This window comes from Colobus angolensis, unplaced genomic scaffold (assembly GCF_000951035.1).
Source record: "Colobus angolensis palliatus isolate OR3802 unplaced genomic scaffold, Cang.pa_1.0 Scaffold24, whole genome shotgun sequence".
In the NCBI taxonomy this organism is placed as follows: domain Eukaryota; kingdom Metazoa; phylum Chordata; class Mammalia; order Primates; family Cercopithecidae; genus Colobus; species Colobus angolensis.
The window spans coordinates 11,078,888-11,102,466 of record NW_012115599.1 but is presented as its reverse complement, the minus strand read 5'-3'; the positions used below and the strand labels follow the sequence as shown (position 1 = coordinate 11,102,466).

The window sequence follows — 23,579 nt, the reverse complement described above, 5'->3', positions numbered from 1 at the left end:
ATTAAAATGATTCCTACCTTCATTTCAGTTCATTCATCAAATATTTGTGTCAGGCACCGTTCTAGGCATTGGGAGAAAAAATCAATGAGCAAAACAGACAAAAATCTCCTCTCTTATGGGGGAATACATTAAAAGCAAATGAGTAAACTGTATCTTGTATTAGAAGCTTTGGAGAAAGATCTAGCAGGGAAGGAATGCTAGGGTGGTCTTAGGGTGGCCAGGTCTTCTAGGGAGGTAACGTTTGAGTAAAGATCTGAAGGAATTGAAGGCATGAGCTATTTGTATGTCTAGGGGAAGAACATTCCAAAAAGATAGACTAGAAAGTACATAGGCCATGGAGGTGGGAACATGCCTACATGTCTGAGGAACAGTGAGGGAACCAGTTTGGCTGCAGCAGAGGGGGTGGAGTGGGGTGAGGTGGTGATAGAGGTAGGTAATGGAGGTTCCATTACTAAAGAGAATTTTTTTTTTTTTTTTTTTTTTTTAGTGGAGATAGGGTTTCACCTGTTGGCCAGGCTGGTCACCTTACCCCAAGTGATTTACCTGCCTCAGCCTCCCAAAGTGATGGGATTACAGGCCTGAGCCACCGTGCCCCACCTAAAGTGTTCTTGATATACATCCAGCAAGAGCAAGAGCTAGTCATGCGTAGGTATGGGGAAGTAATAAAATAAGTCAGGCCTAATTCCAGCTCTGGAAGGTTCACAGGCCATTGGGCAAATGAGTCTCTCAAAATGTAGAGAAATCACAGTGGTGAACAGTATGTTGTTATTTGTCAGGTGAGAGGTAGCATTGCTAGAGGTGTTCAGGGAATTTGAGCTGTAGGAGTTGGCCTGAGCTGGCCCTGTGGGATGAGGGCAGACTGGCAAGGAATGGTTATGAAGGCCTCAGGCCTGGGTGTGTGGGAACAAGGAGGACAGAATCTCTGTGAGGGACAGCTTAGAGGGGGGCTTCCCAGAGCATGAGGAGCCAAGACTGGATGCGTAAGATGGGACTGAATGTGAAGGACTTTGAAGCCGGGCAGGTTACTTAGGTCTTGCTGGGTTAGGGAAGACCCACTTTCTTGGCAGGGAGGGCTGCTCTTGGCTTTTGCTCTTTGTGTCCCTCATGTACTTTTATGTGGTGACTTTGGACTGTGTGGCCAGCTCTTGCTTTTCTGTCCTCTTGCCTAACATTTTGTTTTCAACAATACCTTCCCATCTCATCTGGCCAAAACTTTTCTGTGTCAGGGGAGTAAGTTGGTATATAGAGGCAAGAGCCTAAGGCCTGGAGTTAGGCATACCTGCGCTCAAATCCCCAATTTCTTACTGGCTGTGTAACCACAGGAAAATTAGTTAACTTCTCTGAGCCTGTTTCCTTATTCCTAATAGGGGGTTTCTGATACCTACCTTGCAGGGTTCTAAGAACTAGAAATGCCCTTTATAAAGCACTTGGCATATAGCAGTAGATGGTAGCAGTTACTGTCATCCTCTCAGCTGAATCAGGCTTAGCCATACAGTGCTGAGAACACTGCATTAAAAGAATGAGAGAGCCTGCTATTGGGAAGTAGCTCTGTACATGAGGCCCATCCAACCTGAGGGGGCCTGTTGCTTGGAGGTACTGCTAGAATCCTGTCTCTCTCTCACCATCCCAGTTGCCTGGCACTCAGGAATACTTCTATACAACCTTAGTTGAATCTCACAAAAAGAGGTGTTGATCCTTCGTAAGTGAGGCACCCAAGACACAGATGGCTTCAGTGATTTAAATTGTGGTAATAATGTTAGAAGCAGAGCCAGGTCACAGGATAGACATTGTGGCTCAGACACCTGCTCTTATAGAAGGGACTTGCCTCACAGTTTTCTAGTTAAGGTGTCTGTAATTTACAGCTTTCAAATCAGGTGCCTGGTCCATCTCTGCACACCTCTTGGCTCAGCTGTTAGAATTATAGGACTTTTAGTGTGGTTGGCAATTAGATAAAGGCCAGGCACAGTGGCTCATGCCTGTAATCCCAGCACTTTGGGAGGCTGAGGCAGAAGGATTACTTGAGCCCAGGAGCTCGAGACCAGCCTGAGCAATATGGCAAGACCTGGTTTCTACAAAGTTAAAAAGTTACCTGGGCATAGGGTGCATGCCTGTGGTCACAGCTACTCAGGAAGTTGAGGCAGGGGATCACTGGAACCCAGGCTATTGAGGCCCCAGTGAGCCTTGTTTACACCACTGCACTCCAGCCTGGGCAACAGCGAGACCCTATCTCAAAAAACAGAAAAATAAATGTGGATAGATAGGAGAGTAGAAGCCTTCACTTCAAGGTCACATACCTGGGATGACCAAACAGCCTTCATTCGCCTCTGAAGGACTCCCCACTGTAAACAGACCTTCTCTCATATATACTGAATAGTAAGTAAGTAAGGTATTATCTTCACTTCACGAAAGGAGGGTCAAGAGACCTCAAAGAAAGAGAAAAGGAACCTGTGTTTCAGAGCCCAGGCTAGAACTCCAGGTTCTGACTCTCCCTCCCAGGAAGTTCTGGGCTGCTTTAGTTCTGCTGAAGAGTACCCCCATCCTCAATTTGGATTAGCCCTGCAAGGAATCTCAGGGTGTGGTTGACAAAGGGCCCTTATCCTTCTCTAGTCTCTCTTGACACGACCCCCAAAGAATCAAACTAGCTATTGCCAGCTATGTGATGCATAGGTTATGTGAGTGTTTATCTGAAGAGGCAAGGTGGGTGGGCTCCTGAAAAAGGCAGAGAAGATTACCTGATAATTGAGATTTGAAATTAGAAGCAAATCCAGGGACTTGTGAGCCAGCCAGGGTGGGAGACGTCTTAGTATCTCCCTGTGTAGCCGAATGACAGTAGCTGAGTGAGCTGTGTGCTATGGTTTCCTTAAAGTAAAAGCAGAAGGATGGGAAGGAAATTGCAGTGTCTGCTCCTTGCCCTAGCCAGCAATATTTCCCCCCAGACTTTTGTCTTGATCATATCTTCTTTATCACCCAAGACCCATTTCTCACAGGGAAAGGAATAGCCATCCTCTCCACTCCTCACTGAGCCCTCCTGAGGTGGCTGTCTCACCCTGTAGCATGTGTTGGGAAGGGGGATTTCTGCACTCAGACTCACTGTGTGTGTCCTTGGCAGGCATGACCAACGGCTTTGGAAAACACACTGAAAGCGGGTCTGACTCGGAATGTAGTTTGGGTCTCAGTGGTGGACTGGCATTTGAAGCTTGCAGGTAAGAACACATTTCCCAAAGCTTTGTCAGCAGCTCTGCCACCCCTCCTTTTACTCTCCATTCAGCTACAGGTTGAACCTCTTCCTGCTTACCTTTTTCTCTCCCCCCACTCCTGCTATTTCCTGAGGCCTCTTATCTGTAGCTCTGGGAGTTCCTAGGAAACAGGGTGACCCTTGACTCTCAGGTCTGATCTGAGAGGAAGAGTAGTGCTGATGCTTTACAGGGTTTGTGAGACTGAATTTGGACTCTAGAGGATAGGGAAAGCTAAATCTCGTATTGCTCAGTGAAATTAACATTTGAGCCAAAGTCCCCTGCTGCCCCTATACACATACTTAGACAACCCAGCCTGTTAAAGACTTGGTTTTGCTCTTTGCCTTTTGGGGTGTCATTGCCTCTTTATAGAGGTGTGGTGTAGGTATATGAAATGACCAAGTAGGAAATTTAGAATTGCCTTTTTTTTTTTTTCTTTTGAGATGGACTCTTGCTCTGCCGCCCAGGTTGGAGTGGAGTGGCCCGATCTTGGCTCACCGCAACCTCCGCCTCCTGGGTTCAAGTGATTCTCCTGCCTCAGCCTCCTGAACAGCTGGGAGTACAGGCACATGCCACCATGCCCAACTAATTTTTGTATTTTTAGTAGAGATGAGGTTTCACCATGTTGGCCAGGCTGGTCTTGAACTCCTGACCTCAAGTGATCTGCCTGCCACAGCCTCCCAAAGTGCTGGAATTACAGGTGTGAGCCACCGTGTCTGGCCTGTTTTATTCAGACAAAGGCCCCAAAGCTCTTCTACTATCCTTGAGCTGAAAAGGGATGGACTTCTTCCCATTCTTTTATCTGAAGGGAGGATTTCTCAGACCAGAATCTTAAAGTTTATTCCAGGCCCAAGAGTTTATGGAGCCCCTGTTCTGTGTTCTGTGTTCTGTGTTCTGCAAGACACCAGGGCGGGGGGTACTCTTAGAAATGAGAAACCCTTTGTGCCACAAAGGAAAAGTGACTTGTCCTGAAGGCTAATGTCATGACCCCACCACATGACTGCTGAATGGATCTTAGGTTCAGAGTAGGGGAGGAAAGGTCCCAGGGCAGCACCAGAAGACTATGTCTTTGTGTTTGAAGTGCTTCCAAGGCAGACTGGGCATGTGTTCTTTTAGGCATTCAGTCTGCCTGGGCTGTGGGACTACTGGTAGGGCTGAGGGGGTCCCCAGCTACTCGTTGGCCTGGACTGGTTCCCTGCTGTGGTTTCTTTGCGATTCCCCTACCCCTAGCCAACCCTCAAAGTTGCCCTAGCTTCCTATTGCAGCCTCCAGAGATATAGGGAAAATAGATGGAAAAAAGTTATCAGGCACAGGAAAGAGAAAGAAATTTCATAATCTTACAGGATGCTTCTGGCCTGGCCCTGGGTTGAAGTTCCTGACTCCCTTCAAAGATAAGGTACCTGGAAGCCCAATTTATTGGGGTCAGGGTAGGATTGGACCCATCAAACTATCCTTTTTTAGCTTTTGACTAAATGTGGAATGTGTGTTGGCCCCTTCTTCTATGAAGGGCATTCTTTTCAGCTATGAGCCATAAGAGCAAGCAAGGCCAGGCTCTGGTTAGCCTGCTGATTCAGGTGGCGTGTTTGCCTTTCTGCAGAACTCCAGTGCAATGCCCTTGATTTATCTGGGGCTCCTTGGAGGAAGTGTGTATTAATATTTCAGGGTTTAAAATTGGAGATTCAAGGGCTTCAACTGCAGGCGTTGTTTTTCTTTTTCCCCCCATACTGTGGTAGTAAGTACATAAGGGAAGACCTTATTTATTAGACCAGAATCATATAATCCCAGAATTAGAAATAATCTTGAAAGAACTGGTCACTAACCCATCCCCCACACCTCCTTTTTCACTTGCCCCTTGGTTTATCTTTTCTGACGATTTTCTGAGCAGGTTGGTGCTACACGTGCTTTCTATAGGTCACTCATTCAAATATTGATAACTGAACACCTACTGTGTGCCAGGTACTGTTCTAAGCACTAAGGTGCCTGTTGTCATGAAGATTATCTTCTAAGGTGTCTGTTCTCATGGATATGGATGTTAAATCAGTAAACAAGATAATTGTAGGTTGGGTTGTCTCCTTAGGCCTGGGTAACTTGGAGAAAGGGTTGAAATGCAGGCCATGATTGAGTCAGTTGTGCTTTTTTCTACAAATCAGGAACATACAGACCTATTTTTGGTGTTGCATCCTATTTTATTGAGCTCATCCTTCTGAGAGCTCATCATCCTATAATACAGTATTAGTTTGTAATACTTTAAGTAAGACATTAAAATTTACTACCCTTCGTATGACAATAACTACAGCTGCTATTTATTGAATGCATGTTATGTGCTGTACTGAGAGCTTTATGTGTGTTCATTCATTAATCTTTACAACAACACATGGAGAGTGTAAGCCTCAGAGAAGTTATGTAACTTGCTGAAGGTTACAGAACTGTTAACAAGAGCTGGGTTTTGAACCCAGATAGGCTCCAAGAGTTTAATTTCTTAACTGTGCTCTCTTCTGTTGTATTTGAAGATGTCTCCCCAGATTCTTGATGTGAACTTTGATTTGTTTTTCTTTTTCTCATCTTGATGTGAACTTTGAGAGGCTTTCCTGATAAAATTACTAGCACTTTACATTTGTACAAGGCCTCAATGTCTCTAATATGTTGGCAGATTTTTGTAGGGTAAGTGGGAACTAAATCCTAAATGTAAACTGGGTATTTTTTGTTTTTTCCCAAACAGTTCCTAGTTTGACTAGCAATAAAAACTACCAACTTAATTACTGGTTACTGAAAAATTATGATTCATTGGGTTTTGGTTAAGCAAAGTTTTCTTAGCATACAGTCCTGATAAAGTCAGTTCTGATTCAGTAAAACAGGAGTACCCTACTCTCCAACCAGTCCCTCCTCCTGGCTGCTTCTTATCCCACCAGGGGTTTCTTGAAGCATTTCTGCTTTTCTGCAGATTGACGACCTATTCTTTAAGCATTTTATTAGTAAAAAAAATTAAAGTTATATAGGAGTAATATTTTTTGAAGTTTGGATGGAAAAAAGCCCTAGCCATATCATTTTTGCCCAGAAGCTATGGTGTACATTAGAACTGCATGGGGAACAATTTGAAAATACTGATGCATGGGTGGGCTTCAGTTATAACATTGCTTTGGTATTGCTATTCTAATTTTTGCTTATCACTTTTTAGTCTTTGTGTAATATATATTTTGCCTGTTTGAAATAGCCATGAAAAAAAATTTTTTTTTTTGAGATGGAGTCTCGCTCTGTCGCCAGGCTGGAGTACAGTGGTGCGATCTTGGGTCACTGGAACCTCCAACCTCCAGGTTCAAGTGATTCTCCTGCCTCAGCCTCCTAAGTAGCTGGGAGTACAGGCACGTGCCACCACGGCCAGCTAATTTTTGTATTTTTAGTAGAGATTAGGTTTCACCATGTTGGCCAGGATGGTCTTGATCTTCTGACCTCCTGATCTGCCCAGCTCGGCCTCCCAAAGTGCTGGGATTACAGGCGTGAGCCACCACACCCAGCCCACTTTTTACTTTAAAAAATCCACTTCTCTCTATCCAAGAAAAACTTCACACATAAACCATTTGGAAGTGAGAAGTGCATTTTTTTTCCAATTTAAAAATGTCTTTTCTAATTAAGGAAGTATGACATGTCCACTTTAGAAAATTTGGCAAAGAGGCAAATTTTTGAATCTCAAAAATAAATTGGTTTCTAAAGAAGACGCAATGTGAACCAGAGCAAAGAATTCTGGGCAGATGTAAGATGGCCCCTGTCATGGCAAGGCTGCTTAGACTCTGGAAGGATTGACAGATGACTGGTGTGACCTTTCCTTTGGATGAAGTCCAGGGTTCCTGAGCAGGGAACGAGCAACTCCTTCCAGGTTCAGTCCTTCCATGTAGATGAAATGGTTCCTCAAAACCTCATGGGAACTTTGCAGTCGAAAACACGGGTTAGTGTGAGTTTTTAGGGGAAGATGAGAACTGTCCTCCCTGAAGAGTTTTTGTAGCTCCACTCCTGTCAGAGAGGGGAGAAGGGAGAAGGGGAGTGGGCGTTTTAGTCATTGAAATTGCTCATTTCACCCCTCTCTCCCTGCTCTGTGTGCAGTGGTCTGACGCCCCCCAAACGCAGCCGTGGGAAGCCAGCCCTGTCTCGAGTGCCCTTCCTGGAAGGTGTGAATGGAGACTCTGACTACAATGGCTCAGGTGAGGAGCAGTGTTCAGGCAGAGCTGAGGGGGCCAGGCCTTCTGAGGAGCCAGCTCTTCAGGCTGCTGCACTGCTGGGGCTCTGTACCAGGCAGCCAGTCCCTGAGCTCCCCCAAACTCTTGGGCCCTTGGGCAGGGAGATGGCCCTCTCCCAGGCCAATCATACTCTTTTTTTTTTTTTTTTCTTTTAATTGCATCTTAAATTTGAATAGGTTATACATGCCCATAGTAATAAAAATCAAAAAAGTACAAAAGAGTGTATAATGAAAGCTAGCACTCCCCTCCCTGGAACATCAACTGCTAGCATTTTCTTTTATATCTTTCCAGAGGTAATCCATATGTATACAAGCCAAAACTTGCATGAATAATTAAGAGTGAGTAGAGAAGCCTAATATGCACATGTTCCTCTAAACCATTCCTTTTTTCCAGCTAGTAATATATCTTGGAAATCCTTCTGTGCTTTTTATTGGCTTCCCAGTGTCCCATTATATAGGAATGCCATCATTTGCTTAGCCAGTCCTCCAAAGATGGACTTTTAGATTGTTTTCATTTATTATCATAACCAGTGTTGCAGTGAGCAACCTTATGCATAGATAATTTTATATCCATAGGGAGCCTATCCATAGAAGTGGAATTACTGAATTGAAGGAAGTGTATGTTTGTAATTTTCATGGATACTGCCTGTCCCCATTCACAAACGTTATCAGTGATAGCCTGTATCACTGAATCTCGCACATACATAACCCTGTAGTTTTATGGGCCTTGTCTCCTTGGACAAAGGGAATAAAGGGCAGGGCAGGACCTGGGGGAGAGGCCTGGGGTGGGTGCTCAGGTGGGACAGGTACAGAGCAGGCTGTTCTCTGAGCTCACCTCTGTCCAGCCCTGCTCTACAGGGGTGTGTGCTCCCTGGATGCCCTGTCTTTGAAGTTTCCATCTAACACACAGGCTGCAGGGTTTCTCTTCCTTCTTTCCTTTACCCAACTACTTTATTTTCCCTTAGCATCAGTTTCTTTCTTGTATGTGTGTTGATGGATGCATGCCTGTGTGTTTCATTGCTTTCTGTAATTGTCAGTGCCCAAAAGGCCGGGCTCATGTCAAGATGAATTTGTACAGCATCTCACACAAAGCCAGGAGTGGATTGGCACACTTTGTGCTTCTGGTGGTGACATCTTATTCTTACTTTTAAAACCACATGCTTATTAAAATGATGCCAAAGGATATTGACCTCCCGTAGTTCCATCACCGTAACATGATTGTCTTCATTTCTCTGTGTTGCCTTCTGTTTATTTTAGGCACATTTTTAACAAAATGCTGATCCAAACACATGCACTTTTGTATTCTACTGTTTTCAATTTTTTTTGTACTTTCTTCATGTTGACACATAATCTTTATATATCTCATGTTATTGGAACAATGTATCTAACAATGTATTATGATTTACTTAACCATTCTATTGTTAGGCATTTGGGTTGTTTCCAGCTTTTAACATTATATGTAATGTAGTGAACCCATATTTTTGTTTAAAATCCTTTTATTCATCTTGAAAGTTATTTTTCTTAGAATAAATTCCCAGAGAAGGAATTTACTAGAACAGGTGGTTCATACATTTTTTAAATGGCTCTTCAGACATGCTGCCAAATTACATTCCATAAGGATGGGTTTGGTCTGCAGTTGTATCAGTAGTATGTGATTGTACCAGTTTCTACTCAGTCTACCTCTTTGGTATTGGATTTTATCTTTTTATTGTTACTGCTATTGATTCAATAGGTGCAAAATAGTATCTTATAATTTTAGTGCATTTTTTAAAATTACAAGTAGAGTTAAGCACAGTAGCTCACACCTGTAATCCTAGCACTTTGGGAAGCCAAGGTGGGAGGGTTGCTTGAAGCCAGGAGTTTGAGACCAGCCTGGGCAACATAGTGAGATCCTATCTCTACAAAAAATAAATAAATAAAATTTTTTAAAAAGTGAGGTAGTAGGCCGGGCGCGGTGGCTCAAGCCTGTAATCCCAGCACTTTGGGAGGCCGAGACGGGCGGATCACGAGGTCAGGAGATCAAGACCATCCTGGCTAACACAGTGAAACCCCGTCTCTACTAAAAATACAAAAACTAGCCGGGCGAGGTGGCGGGCGCCTGTAGTCCCAGCTACTCGGGAGGCTGAGGCAGGAGAATGGCGTAAAGCCGGGAGGCGGAGCTTGCAGTGAGCTGAGATCCGGCCACTGCACTCCAGTCCGGGCGACAGAGCGAGACTCCGTCTCAAAAAAAAAAAAAAAAAAAAAAGTGAGGTAGTAATATTTCTTTAGAAATTACAATTTCCATTCTGTTAGGTTTGGACTTTTTTCTTTGGTTGAGTGTGGTCACCTGCCCATTCCAGTGTATAGATGGGGGGAGGGGAAGAGAGGTTCTTCTGTGTGTTCAGAAGCATCTGTGAAGCACTCATTCACATGTGCTAGTGCATTGAGTGCAGAGCAAAGTAAGATGAAAAGATGTAGTGCCTGCCCCAGGAATACCCAGTATCAGGTTCTGACAAAAGAAGACATGCGTAGGACTTGCAGACCGCTTAGCTCTGCTAAGTGCTGTGCATCCAGGTGACCTAGGTAGCCAGGTGTGACCCTGTCAGAAAAGAGCTCAGTTAGCAAGTAATTTTACCGGGATGTCTTCCCTGGCATCTTTGTCCATGAAGCCTCCATCATGAGGACTCCCCACTCAGGGAGGTGCAGAGAGCAGTATATGGCATTGCCCAAGCTGAATTTTGGCCCTTCTCCCTAAGGCTGTGAGGTTGAAGCAGTTACATTTTTCCAGGGAAAGCCATCTTAGGGGTTCTAGTTCAGAGGTCGGTAAACTATGGCCTATTGCCTATTTTTGTATGGTCCATGGGCCAAGAATGGTTTTTACGTTTTGAAATGATTGAAAAGAAAATCAAAAGAAGAATGATTATTTCATAACGTGAAAATTATATGAAATTCAAATTTCAGTGTCCAAAACATAAAGTTTTATTGGGACATAGCCATGCTCATTCATTTATAGATTGTGTATGTGACTCCTTTCATGCTATAACAACAGCAGTGTTGAGTAATTGCAACAGAGGCCGTGTTGCCCACAGAAGCTAAAATATTTACTATTTGGCCCTTTACAGAACTAGTTTGCTGACCCCTGATCCAGTCTAACTTCTAAGGAAAGGAGAGGGAAAAGGAAGGGTGGAGGGGATGTTGTGACTCATTCCTGGGTTGCCCCAGTCAAATGGAGGCCACAGGCAGGCCTTTTGGGTACCATTCCAAGTCCCCTTTGGGTGCTGTCTCCTCCCCTCCCCCACCCCCCAGGCAGAAGCCTCCTGCTGCCCTTTGAAGACCGCGGAGACCTGGAGCCCTTGGAGCTGGTGTGGGCCAAGTGCCGAGGCTACCCCTCCTACCCTGCCTTGGTGAGTCTGCCCCAGACGCCACCCTCCTACCTCCCCTGCCTTGCGTTGGGGGCTAATCTGATTGGATTAAGCCAGCAGAGTATGGTGGGAGTCAGAGTGTCTTTAGCTGTAGAAGGGAGGGGGGTTTTGCCACAGCCTGAGTGGGTCAAACTAGCAAGGCTCCCAGCTTGGGGCACTAAAAATAGGCTAAAAGTATGCAGATGAAGGCCAGGGTTCTTACAGTTTTAATAGCATTTAATAGCATTTATTTATTTCCTTATGCATAAAAGTAACAGGGCCCATTTTAAAGAATCTTTAAAGCTACTGTTAATGCTTAGACGTTTTATTAAATATTTGTCACGCTAAGTCCTTGAAATACTGAGGAAAGTATGTAAATACTTACTCCATTTTCTAAGGAAGAAAACTGACGATTTGTGGTCATTCAGCTAATAAATGACAGGGTTGGAATTTGAGCCCAGGGCTTAAAATGTGTGATGTCAAAGCCTGTGTTCTGAGCCACTGAGTTCAAAATCATCCACAGTCCTGTCTATTCAAGGATAACTTGGGGTGTATATCCACTTACTCTTTTATAGAAAATGTATAAATATGCATATATATGAGACCATATTGCTTTTAGCCTCCCTTTCACTTAACAGCATATCATGAACATGCACATCTTATGCCATTAAACATTCTTTGTCAACATCACTTTTAATGATTGCATCCTCTTCAGTTGTATGCATGTACCATATTTTAACCATTCCCTAGTTGGTCACTTAGATTGTTTTGAATTTTTCACTATGATAAACAGTTGGCAATAAACATCATTGTAGCTTTACCCTTGTGCACATCCATGATTATTTCCTTACAGTGAATTCTTAGGAGTCCCTTCTTGGGGCAAAGTCTATGCAGAATTCTGATACAAGTTGCCAAGTTGCCAGAAGTTCATTTTGGTTTATACTCACACCAACAGTAATTAAACTTTTCATTTCTTTCATAGTAGCAGCAGCTAAAAATTCAATTTTTGCCACCTTGATTGTTATTTCTGAACTCTGTCTCAGTTGGGGAGGTAGTGTCCATCTGGCTCTGGAAGATACCACTGATACTAACTAAACCTTTGAGGCATGTCAGAATAATCTGGGGAAAATTGTAAAACAATACCCATATCAAGTCACCTCCACCCCAGCACTATCAAATTAGACTCTCTGAGGCCAGACTGAGGCAGCAATATTTTTTAGAAAACATCCTAGATGATCTGTAGCCAGGATTGGGAACTACCCCACCAACCTCTTACATGTATATAGGACTCTGGGTTTCTCCCAGCCCCTTCATATCTGTGACTTTAACAGCAGCCTTTTAAGATAAGGAGAGGAGGAATTCTGATCCTGTTTGGTCAGATAAGGAAATCATAGTCCAAAGAGGTTGTATTAATACAATTTGTTGGAGCCATATTGGAAACTATGTTGCCTACTCTACACTCTCCTTAGCAGTAGCAGGTGGGAAAAATTCACACTGATCTAGCAGCTGAAGAGTTAGGGCCTGGGGCTGCCTGCCTTCACAGGGCTCTCTGCCCTGCCAGCAGTGAAACTGCAGGACTCCCAGCTCAGTCATTAAAGAAGTGATTAAGCTGTACAGGTTTGGATTTAAAAAACAGAATACCTCACAATGCAAAAACACTAGTCTAAAATTCATCTTTTTTTTTTTTAAATTACCCTCTTAATTATACATTTTCTGTCATGATTAAAGAAATTCAGCCACCACCTGAACACAACCTGTGTTTTTATTTTGGTGTATGCTCTCCTAGTCTTTTTCCTATGCATTCTTCAGTATGTATTTTCATCCATAGATAGTGGATATAAAGTTTTTAATTTTTTCTGGCTCTTGTCTGTTTTTTTCCTTGTCTTTTAAACAGTTTTTCTTTTTTTTTTGTAAGAGTAATATACTGCATTATAGAAGTTTGGAAAAACAGGGGGAAAAAAACAACACAAACCCCACCATTCTAGTGTTGACTCCAAGCATTTTGTATCGTTCTTTCTATTTATTGTTCACATATTCATATTATAGTTGCAATAATAGTGTATGTACACTTATGTTAAGTTTTATCACAAGCTTTGTTACCATGTTGTTTTACATTTGCATAGTATTCATTGAATGAATGGACCATTTATTATTTTGGGACACAAAAGCTCTCCTCAGATGGCAGACTTATCCACCTTGCTTTTGCCCTCAGGAAATTTTTCACAATCTACCCTCTGCAAGCACCCTGGGTTCCGAGGCAGGAACCAGCATGCCTTAGTCAAGAGGAAACATATCAGAGTAGCCTCACTGTCTTGTTTGGTAATCAAGGAAGCTTACACGGGCTTGTATGGTGGTTCTTGTTAGGACTCTTTACTTCAATCCCAGGAGGGACAGACAGGCTGGGAGAGAGAGTTTTGATCAAATTACACACCTGGTGGGTGGGGTAAGGTGGTTCTTCCTTAGAGTAAACGCATAACCAGAACAACTGCTTTCAGCTGCTTATCTTAAGAGGGATGTCGTGAAATTGGCAGACATGCAAAGGTAAATAATGAGAGCAGTTTATTATGAGAAGGGGCCCAGTGGGACAGCATATGGGAAGTAAGATTGCTCTGTCTCTGGAGAAGGCTGCTTCCTCAGTAAGTTCCCAGTCTTTGCTCCCAGAGCTATTAGCTGTCTGCTCTGGAAGCAGGGGCTGCGTAGGAGGCAGTGGGCTGTGGAGGCCCAAGCCTTGTCTGGTTTTAGTCCCAGTGTGGTTTTAGCCAGCTACATCCTGCTTCTGTGCTTGGTGTTTTCCTCTGTCAGCTAACACCTGTCAGCAGACTTCAGCAAGAGATTGAAATGAGATGATGTGTGAATAATTAGGAGCTCTGGAAACTTTGAAAGTGCTCCCTAGACCTGGATTTTGATTGTTGTGTTGATGCTGCCAGGCATTTTGCTGAGCACCCGCCTTCTCTGAGCCAGGCAAGGCGGGGCTGGATGCCAGAAGCAAACTTGAAGAAGGGCCCAGCTGCTGCCCTTGTGGAGCTTGTTGCCTCAAGGATTAATGCTTCCAGTGGCCCTTGTTTCCACCCACATCATCCCCCCTCTCCATCAACCTCCAAGCTCATTCTCTAGCTATACACTGAGCCTCCTCTTTGATCTTACCATGGAGGTGTCACAAATATATCTGGTCCATGTATCAGGAAGGATTGTAGTCAGACAGAAAGGTAGTGGGTAACCAGAGACCTTGTTAGAACCAACTGGATGGCCTTCCTGATGCAGAGCCTTCATAGCTGTGGTACCTGGGGAAGGCCCCTGAGCATTTGAGGTGAATTGCAAAGGTACTAAAGGGAAATTGACAGGAAAAAAAAAAGTGACCTCTATTCTTCTGTCCTAAGGGACATTGGAGGAAGGGGTTTGCCTGTCTGGTCTGCACATCAAAGATATCCCACTCAGACCTGATACTCCCCTGGTGTAGGTGCTTCAGCAGTTGGTCCTGCAGCAGGGGCGCTGCTCACCCTGGCCTCCCTCACTGAGTGCCCATCTTCTATTCTGCCTCCAGATCATCGATCCCAAGATGCCCCGGGAGGGCCTCCTGCACAATGGCGTTCCCATCCCTGTCCCCCCGCTGGACGTGCTGAAGCTGGGAGAGCAGAAACAGGCAGAGGCTGGAGAGAAGCTCTTCCTTGTCCTCTTCTTTGACAACAAGCGCACCTGGTTAGTGGGTGCTGCTGTGAGGGGGCTGAGGGGCACGCCAGGGGTCTGTGCTAGTGAGGTACACAGAGGGGCCATGGATGCAGTTACCCTGGTCTCCACCCAGGTGAAGGGGAAGGCATTACTTGCCAGCAACAGACCTGTACTTGCCATGTTAATAGTAACTGAGGGGTGTTGCAGATCAGATTCCCTGGGAAACACTCTGAGGTCGAGACTTGCATCAGGAGTCTTATTGAGGAGAGCTGTGGAGTGGGAGTGATGCAGCACTGGGTAGAAGTTGCAATACAGCCCACTTGCTGTCTCACCTCATCCATTGGGCACATCTGGAGCTGGGTGGCTCAACAAGATAGAGATGTCAGGAATTGGGACTGTGCCTTTTTGCCCTGTGCCAACTAGTAATTGAATGCCACTGCCCCGAGGGAGGGGTGTGGCCTGGGCCAGAGGCTTCCTTGGTGGAGGGTGATTTCTAGTGAGGGACTCAGATGAGAACCTGTCGGCTTCCAACACTTCCAGTAGCTTCTGGGAAGCATGTTTCTGTCCTGAGGGGGGTTCTGGCCAGTGGAGTGTCCACTACAGGAGACTTGCTCATTTATGATTTACAATACTTAAGGTTTCTCTCAGCACCAGCAAGAGAGTGCTTTCACCTTAGCTTCTATAGAGTGAGGAGGGAGAACTAGCTAATAGTAGCTGCCATTGAGTGCTTACTCCATGTACTTATGCAGATTGCTTTATATATCTGATCCCTTTTAATCCTCATTTAAGTCTTCATTAGTCCCCTCATAATCCATTTTGCAGATGAGGAAATTGAGGCTCAGAAAGTCCAGACCCTGTAGCCAGAACTGAGATACAAAACAAGATCTTGTTCCAAAGGCTGTATTCTTAGCCACATGTTATATTCACCTGGGAAACTTTAAAAACACACACACAGTGTGCAGGACCCACCACAGATCAGTTTATCAGTTCCTGGCATCAGCTGTACTTGCTAGCCATTGCCCCCTAATTAAGGCAAGGCAAGGCTCAGAGCCCTCCAGGGTGGCTCAGCTGGCCCCAGAGGGCAGCAGGTGGGCCTTTCTTAGCCTATGGACCCTGACAACTCTCCAAACAGAGTGAGGGCCCAGAGAAGGACCTAGCTGCAAAATTGATTTCATGCCATTCCCCCACCCTACTCCTGCATATCCTGCTTGCTGCACTGACCTGCTAGGTTCTTGGTGGCCTCCTGCATGGAGTCTCCCAATTTACTTCCCTCTGCCCTGTACTCTCTACCTGGTTTTGCTGGTCCTGGCCAAGTGGGGCCACAGGAGCCCCCTGTGAGACCCACTACTGCCCAGCCTCTTACTGTGCTTGCATTTCAGGCAGTGGCTTCCAAGGGACAAAGTCCTGCCCTTGGGTGTGGAAGACACCGTGGACAAGCTCAAGATGCTGGAAGGCCGCAAGACCAGCATCCGCAAGTCAGTGCAGGTGGCCTATGACCGTGCGATGATCCACCTGAGCAGAGTCCGGGGGCCCCACTCCTTCGTCACTTCCAGCTACCTGTGAGGGTGGGGCTGGGCCTACATCTGCTTGCCCTGCCTCCGTCCCGCGGGGCACAGAGAAGCCTCTTCTGCCCCTGCCAGATGTGTGGCCGGCAGCTTCCCCCTCTCATGGTAGGCCAGGGACTGGGCTTCCTCCCCACTAGGGGCAAGGCCCCAGTTTTGACCAATTGCATGGTTCTCCTGGCAGGCCTGCTGTGTGCCAAAAACTCCCACCCAAGGTCCCTCAGGGGATTTTTTACTGAAGAACCAGTTAGAAGTAGAAAGAGCTGTGGGGCTTGGGCCCAACTTAGGAGAGGGACCCTACCCAGATGGCAAGAGGTCCTGGGCTCCTTCTTGAGGGGCTGCCTGGCCCCCTCCATCCTACTCCCACTAACTACACCTCAGGGCGGGTGAGGTTCTGACACTGATCCCAGAGATGCTGTGGATATGCCAGGGTCCCAGGGGGAATCTCCCCAAGCTCACTGTCTCTCCTGCTTATCGCCCATTCTCACACCTCTTCCCTGTCCCACATCTTCTGCACCCATTGCTCACTTTTTCTTTTTCTCTTGTGCCAAACTGACAGAAACCGTCACCACACTGGTCTTTTTCTTTAATGTCTCATTCCCCTTGAGGCCAGCTGCTATGCCAGGTGGTGTCTCTGCCAGGCTCCTCAGGGCCCAGACAGAGGCCAGCCCACAACCTGTGACCCCCTCCCCCAGGACATCACCGCCCACCCACAGACCTTCCCTTTTGCTGTCCACACAACTTCCCAGCTCTGCGAGTGTGCCCCCTGGGTCAAGGCGGGTCCCCTCTTGTTTTCCTTTGCTGCCACAAGGTGGTCCAAGCCTCCAGAGTGGGCTCCTGTCAGGCTGGGTGTGCGAGTGTCCATCTGTCCACGTGGACGTCGAGGGTGGTTGGGATGGAGCTGTGCCCATCTGCGGGGTCTGCCCTCTTCCCCCTTTTTTCCTCTCTTCTCTCCTCATGGACTTTTTCTGCAATTGCAGTCTTAAGCTTCACTCCACCACCCGGATGGCATGGCGCCTGCCACCAAACATCTTCCTGGCCTGCGCTCTGCCCTGCCCTGCCTAGCCTCTGCTACTCCCACTTCCCAACTTCAGGGAATGCATTACTTTTATTTCAAACTCTCTGCCTCCTTCCTTCTTTCTCTTCGACCCCCTCCCCACCTTCACCTTCTCAAAAATGGAAGGAAAAATGTGAACGGGGAATGCTGACTGACAAACCAACACAACTTTCAGAGGCTTCAGTGTCTGTTCTCTAGACATTTCTTTTCACCTCCTGAGCACCAAAGTTGCAGGGCCAGTTGCAGGCCGCTGATTGCCATGTTGATTTTTAACCTGATATTCTTTTTAATTGTTTTAAATTTTTCATAGGGGAGTTTTGGACAAAACAAAGTCACTGGGGAGATCACTGCCATTTTTACACACTTGACTTTTTAAAAATACAACCAACCAACCACCACAACTTCTTATACATTTGGGACATGAGCCAGAGTTTAAAAGGGAACCAACAAAACACTATAACTTAAAAGGATGGGGTTTTGGATTTTGTATAATAATAAAAACAATACAGCATATGGCTAGGGAAGGACATGGTGTATATAATTGTAAAATACTGTTCTAAATTATTCAGGCCTATAGTTTCCATTATTGGAGTCCTCCATTGTGTGGCCACACAGTGTCGTTGATTTAAAGGAGCCAGTGCTTCCCCTCTCCCCAGGTAGTTGGTCAGCTGTGGACTCTGTGACCTTTGTCTAAACCTGTGTTGTAAGATCTTGGGACTTTCTCCCTCTCTTTCTATGTCTATCTCTTCCCCCCAACACTTTCTCTTCTTAGTCTCTCTTTATTTTTCAATCTCTGAATCTTTTAGTCTCTCTCTCTGAGTCTCATTTTTTAAAATGCTCTTTTAGAACGGGAAACGGCTCAGATCCTGCTGTGGCATGGGGCCTATGTGTCTCTGTCGCGTCTGCTGTGAAGCACACGATGCTCTATTTATTGTAGAAAGTGACTTTATTTGCTTTCTAGAATTGTTTATAACAGATGGTATAAGAGAGGTAATAAACAGAGAAAAATCTATGCTTGTAAAGAATACAAAAGTTAATTTTACCTACTATAATATGACTGTCTGAAACTTATTTTCTCTCTGAGAAATAAATGTTCTAATGGGCAGTAGTTGCTGTGTTGTCTTTAATCAGTAGGGACCTACCCCCTACCCTTCTCTTCCTGTTCCCTACAGCCACCTCTTCAACAGGCCAGGACCATTAAGAATGGGGTTGTTTAGCTGTTGCAGTTTCCTAGCTAGTGAGGGCTGTATCTTTTTTTTTTTTTTTTGAGACAGGGTCTCTCTTGCCCAGGCTGGAGTGCAGTGGCATGATCATAGCTCACTGCAGCCTCAATTTCCTAGACTCAAGAGATCCTCCTGCTTCAGCCTCCCCAGTAACTGGGACTACAGGTAGGTGCCACCATGCCCAGCTATTTTGTGTTTGTTGTTTTTAGTAGAGATGGAGTCTCACTGTGTTGCCCAGGCTGGTCTCAAACTCCTGGACCCAAGCAATCCTCCCGCCTTGGCCTCCCAAAGTGCTAGGATTACAAGTGTGAGCCACCATGCCCAGCCTCTGTCTATCTCTTGGACCCCTGGGAGCCGTGTGAAGATGTTCTCTGACTTTGCTTCCCTCCTGCACAGCGCTGGCACCTTCTGGTAGCTATTGGAAGGTCTGTCCTACCTTCCCATGCCTCGCCTTCCCTGAGGCCATGTTCCTTTAGGAGCCTCTGCTCCTCATTCAGAAGGAGAGTGACCCTTTGGACACACCTGGCACCTACTTACAAGCTTGCTGAACTCGAGACTCTAGGATGCTCACACCTCCTGTTTCATTGCTGCTGTTTTAATTCTGTAGATGGGTAGCTGGGACACACACACAGGAGAATATAGGCCTCACTCCTCTTAAAGCTGGAAGGCATCCTTGAGCCTACCTGGTTTTCATTTTAAAGACAAGAAAACAGACCAGCAAAATGAAAAGACCAAGGTCAGCCAGCTGAGAAATTGTGGCAGAATTCTGGGACAAGGATCTGACCAAGGCTTTCTTTATGGACTCCACAGCATTTCAAGACTCCACTGGCCTATTCTGTATCGTGTTCCTCTCTCAGTGGCTATGGCTCTGGCATTTCTGGGTGGGAATGTCCTGAAAAGCAGAAGCAGAGGGGAGTTCCCAGAGACAAACTGCTTAGTTGCTGGGCATAGAATAGCTTTTCCCCTGTCCCTACTCCTATCCCATTCTGGTCCTACCTGGCTCCTATGCCTGTCTCAGTGGTGTGGCTGAGGACTCAGGGGTCTTTGATCACTTCCTCCATGGGGCCTTTGACAGCCTTGTCACTGAAGTCAAAAAAGTGTCGAAGTTCTCGTTTTGGCCTAACAAAGTACGGCCAACGTGCTGATAATCCTTGTATTATGTGTTGGGGCTGCAAAGACACACAGCCCTGGTCTCAAGACACTCACAACCTGATTTATAAGATACGTCTCACGTAACTCCGCATAAGACCAGTGTGAGAGTCTCAGACATGTGGAAGCGTTTAGGAGAGACATGTTGGGTTGGGGAGTAATGAAAGCTTTCAGAAGTAGCAGTTAATTCAAGCCTTGACAAATGGGGTTAAGAAAGACTTTATGAATTGTAAGTTGAATTAAAAAGACATTCGCAAAATATTTACAAAATATTTAGGGTGAAATTACAAGCTCATTCTATAAAACATTTTAGAAATGAAAGTGGCCAGATGGGTAGGATTTTAGCACGCGAGGCTAAGAAGCGAAGGCAAAGTCATGGCTCAGAGAGAGATTGTGCATATTCCAGCTCCAGTGACTAGCTGACCTCCCATGTGACTGGAAGCCGCCGAGGTGGCGAGCAGTGTATCGGGCTTAAAAGCCCTGTCACTGTCCCTCACTGTGTGACCCTGGGCCTCTCTGAGACTGATGTAATAAAGGATCCCGAAGACAGGGCAAGGTGGGTGCCATTCATATATGGCAGGTAGCAGCATTCATTGAAAGATTTGAACAGGGCAGAGACTTGACCGGAGCTTGGCAACTAACGAAACTCAAAGTTAAAAAGCAGGAATGTTAAGACAGGATACTGGGTGGCTGCTGGAGGGATCACTGTGGGTTTTGAAGGGAGGAGAAAGCATAGTTTTTTGATGAGTTTGTGTTGTCTATGGGACATCTAAGAAAAACCTCCAGCAAGCAGATGGGAGTTGAGCCCAGAGTTCAAGAGAAAGATGGGAGCAGATGACAGAAATGTGGGCACACTGGAGACCACCTGGGCAGTTAGAAGAATGGCCAAGGACAGCAAGGAAGGCGAAGGACAGACCTGAGGAAAGCCCCTTACATTTAAAGTCTGGGACTGGGGAGAGGGAGAGAGCACCTTTTGAGAGGTCTGTTCTCCAGGGAGGGCCTCACAGGGAATGTCAAGCCCTCATGCCACAGATGGAAGGGAGAGGCAGGTCAGATGTGCTCAGCATCACAAAGCACGAAAAGGCAGGGCTGGACCAGAACTCAGCACCCACCCAGCCCTTTCTGCTCTCCACAGACTTACATATTACTCAAAAGTAGGCAAAAGTGTCCTTAATAAATTTTATCAGTGTTGGGATTGAAATTCATGAACTCAAGTCTAAAATGATACTGTGATATTGGGACGTGTGTTGGAGACACTCTGACTCTCAGAGAATCCCATTCTCCTAACAAGTTAAAAAAAACTCATTGAAAGCATTTGCCAAAATCCCTGGGCAGCTTGGCTGCTTCCATTAATGTATTAGATCCCATTAGCACCTGAGTGTGAATGTGCTGGTGTGTCAGATGGGCTCTCCTGACCTGGATAGGCTCTGAGCTTCACTTTGAGAGAAGAGCAGGGGCTAGTGGCAAGACGGCCAAGATCGCAGCAGTGCTGAAGGAGAGATGGAGGGTGTGGGCCTTGACTACCCGGAGTCTGCAGGCCTCCCACAGTGTCTGCAGTAGGGCAGTAAGTGTGCAGGTCTCTGGTCCTGCTGGCTGCAGCCGTCTGGCCTCTACTGAAGCTGGGATGAGGGAAGGAGGTCTTTGGAGGAGGGAAGTGGTTTCTCCAAAAGGTGGGACTGAAGTTTCTTGCTGTTTGGTGAGGAAGAAGTGCCAGGGAGTTACGCGCTGGGCTAGAGCTGGAGGGGAGTGCTGGCTCCGCCCTGGTGATAGGAGAAAGCGGCAGGGAAGTGCTGGGGAGAGAAGGGCCGGGCCCCTGGTGAGGGCGCGACCTTCAGGCCTGGCCCACGGACCTAGGTGAGGACAGGCACTCTTGTTTTTGAGCCCAAATGTTGCATTTTCCAAGACCACTCTGACCCGCCACGCCCCCGACCCTGGGCCTATAAAAACCGCGAGACCCTATCGGGCACACACACAGGCGGCTGGAGGTCACAGGAGCGGAAGAACACACTGAAAGGCACCAGCAGACGCCCACAGGATATCCACGGCACGAAGACGTGGAATTTGGCGGAGGGGGGGCGGTCGGAGTCCAGCTGCCCGGCAGCCCAATTCCAGGGGAAGACCACCTTCCCACTCCATCCTCCTTCTGGCCTCCCCATTCACCTCATTAGAGCTACCTCCACTCAATAAAACCTTGCACTCATCATCCAAGCAAGCCCACAGGTGATCCTATTTTTCTGGTACACCAAGGCAAGAACCCAGGAGAAAGCCCTCTTAAGGCAGAGGGTCTAATTGAGCTGATTAACACAAGCTGTCTGCGGGTGGCTAAACTGGAAGAGCACACTGTAACACACACCCACTGGGGCTTCCGGAGCTGTAAACACTCAAACTTTAGACGCAGCAGTGGGGTCGGAGCCCACGCTCCCCATGACCTGCCTGTCTGCATGCTCCCGCTAGGGGTTTGAGCTATGGGGCACCAAAGAAGTGAGCCACAACCCCATCGCATGCCCAGCGAGGGGGATAAGGGAACTTTTCCCGTTTCACTGGCACCTGGGGTGACCTTCTGTCTGCCCTTTCCCTTCGAGGGTGGCAGAAGGTAATCGGGGATAGAAAGAAAAAACGTGTGTGTGTGTGTGTGTTTACGTATACATACGTATTCTCTTCAACTTTAATAATAAGGCCAGAACTCACGGGCTACACGCAGTCACTCTATTACTGAGCTCTACCCCCATCACAGGCTACATAGCGTCAAAAAAGCTAGTTGTCCCCAAATTTCAGAAGGGCTGTGGTGCTGTTTCCGAGAACACTTTGTGTCCTTTGCTTGACACCTGTAAGGCTGGTTGGAAGAGTGTGGATTCAGTTGAACTCCTGAAGCCGTGTCTCAATCCCTTCCTCTTCCTTCCTGCCTGGTATTCGTCCCTTTGGGGGATGCAGAAGCCATACTGGGGATGCGATGTTGATGGTTCCTCATGGGCAGGGAGTGTCAGGTAAGGACCCAGGGGTAGACCCCTTCCCTCCAGCTTCACAGTCCCGGGTGACACCTGAAAGAGATTTTATCTAAGCTGGTCATGAAAGATTATAAAATTTGTGGGGGTTTTTGTACGTAATGTGGGAAAATTTTTAAGTGCAAAGGAGACATTAAGAACTACCCTTATTCTGACCATGCAGAAATTACCATTTTAATGTAATTCCTTATGGTCTCTTGTTTTTTCTAGGTAGAGCATGTATTTTAGTTTCTTGTACTGGGTAGTTGAGAAGTCTGTTAGCTCTCTGACATCACTGTGGAAATTCATGGTACAACTGGAATGCAAGTCCTCCCCACGCCTCCTCAGCCTAAGTCTGGCTTTTTCTCGCTTGCTGTGGATTGTGGACTGGCCTAAACCAAGCATTGCCTGTTTGTTTTTCTGTTTTGTTAAAATATCGCTAGTCTCCATAGCATTTGAAATTAGATGGGAGCTACGTATCTTCATCCTGACAACTTTGCTCTCTTGGGTCAATTTCCATGGAATTCAGTCCTAGACCAAATTCTGCCCCATGTACAAACACCTAATGAGTGAGGAAGCTACCGTATGGGCATATAATTCTCCTCTTGATTGAGAAGTTCCCACCTTTGCTTTCGGGTACAGCCATCAGCATCAGGAACGAGGATCACTCCACAGCAGATACAACATGCTTCCGAGGGCAGGACCAGTTAGTGGAGTAGTCAGGTCGGGAGCAGGAGGAACAGAGCTGGAACTTTGAGTATTTGCATGTTTTAGATATAGTTTTACATACAGTAACTCTGGCACACAAATCTTAAGTTTAATCTCTATGAGTGTTTATATGTGTACCCACCCATGAAACTGGGACCCAGACCAAAATACAGAATTTTCCAGTGCCCCAGAAGGTTCCTCATGACCCCGCCCGGTCAGGACCCCCTCTGCAAGTGTAACTACCATCCAGACTTGCATTGCCATGGGTTAGTGTTGCTTGTTCTTGAACTTCAGATTAATGGAATCACACAGCTTGTGTTCTTTTGTGTCTGGCTTCTTTCATTTAACATTGTAGCTCTGAGCTCCACCCTGTTTTGCATGTAGCTATAGTT

General features: G+C 46.3%; 1 protein-coding gene across 1 annotated transcript in view; it reads left to right on the top strand.

Moving 5' to 3' along the window:
- BRPF3 (bromodomain and PHD finger containing, 3) overlaps positions 1 to 18,234 on the top strand; it is a 35,881-nt gene extending 17,647 nt beyond the window's left edge. Inside the window, exons 9-13 of the mRNA XM_011945358.1 lie at positions 3,110 to 3,203; positions 7,329 to 7,426; positions 10,747 to 10,844; positions 14,383 to 14,537; positions 15,887 to 18,234. Of these exons, the coding sequence (XP_011800748.1) occupies positions 3,110 to 3,203; positions 7,329 to 7,426; positions 10,747 to 10,844; positions 14,383 to 14,537; positions 15,887 to 16,070 (629 nt within the window). The 3' untranslated portion in view covers positions 16,071 to 18,234. The remainder of the gene's footprint in view (positions 1 to 3,109; positions 3,204 to 7,328; positions 7,427 to 10,746; positions 10,845 to 14,382; positions 14,538 to 15,886) is intronic.
- The last annotated feature ends 5,345 nt before the right edge of the window (positions 18,235 to 23,579 follow it).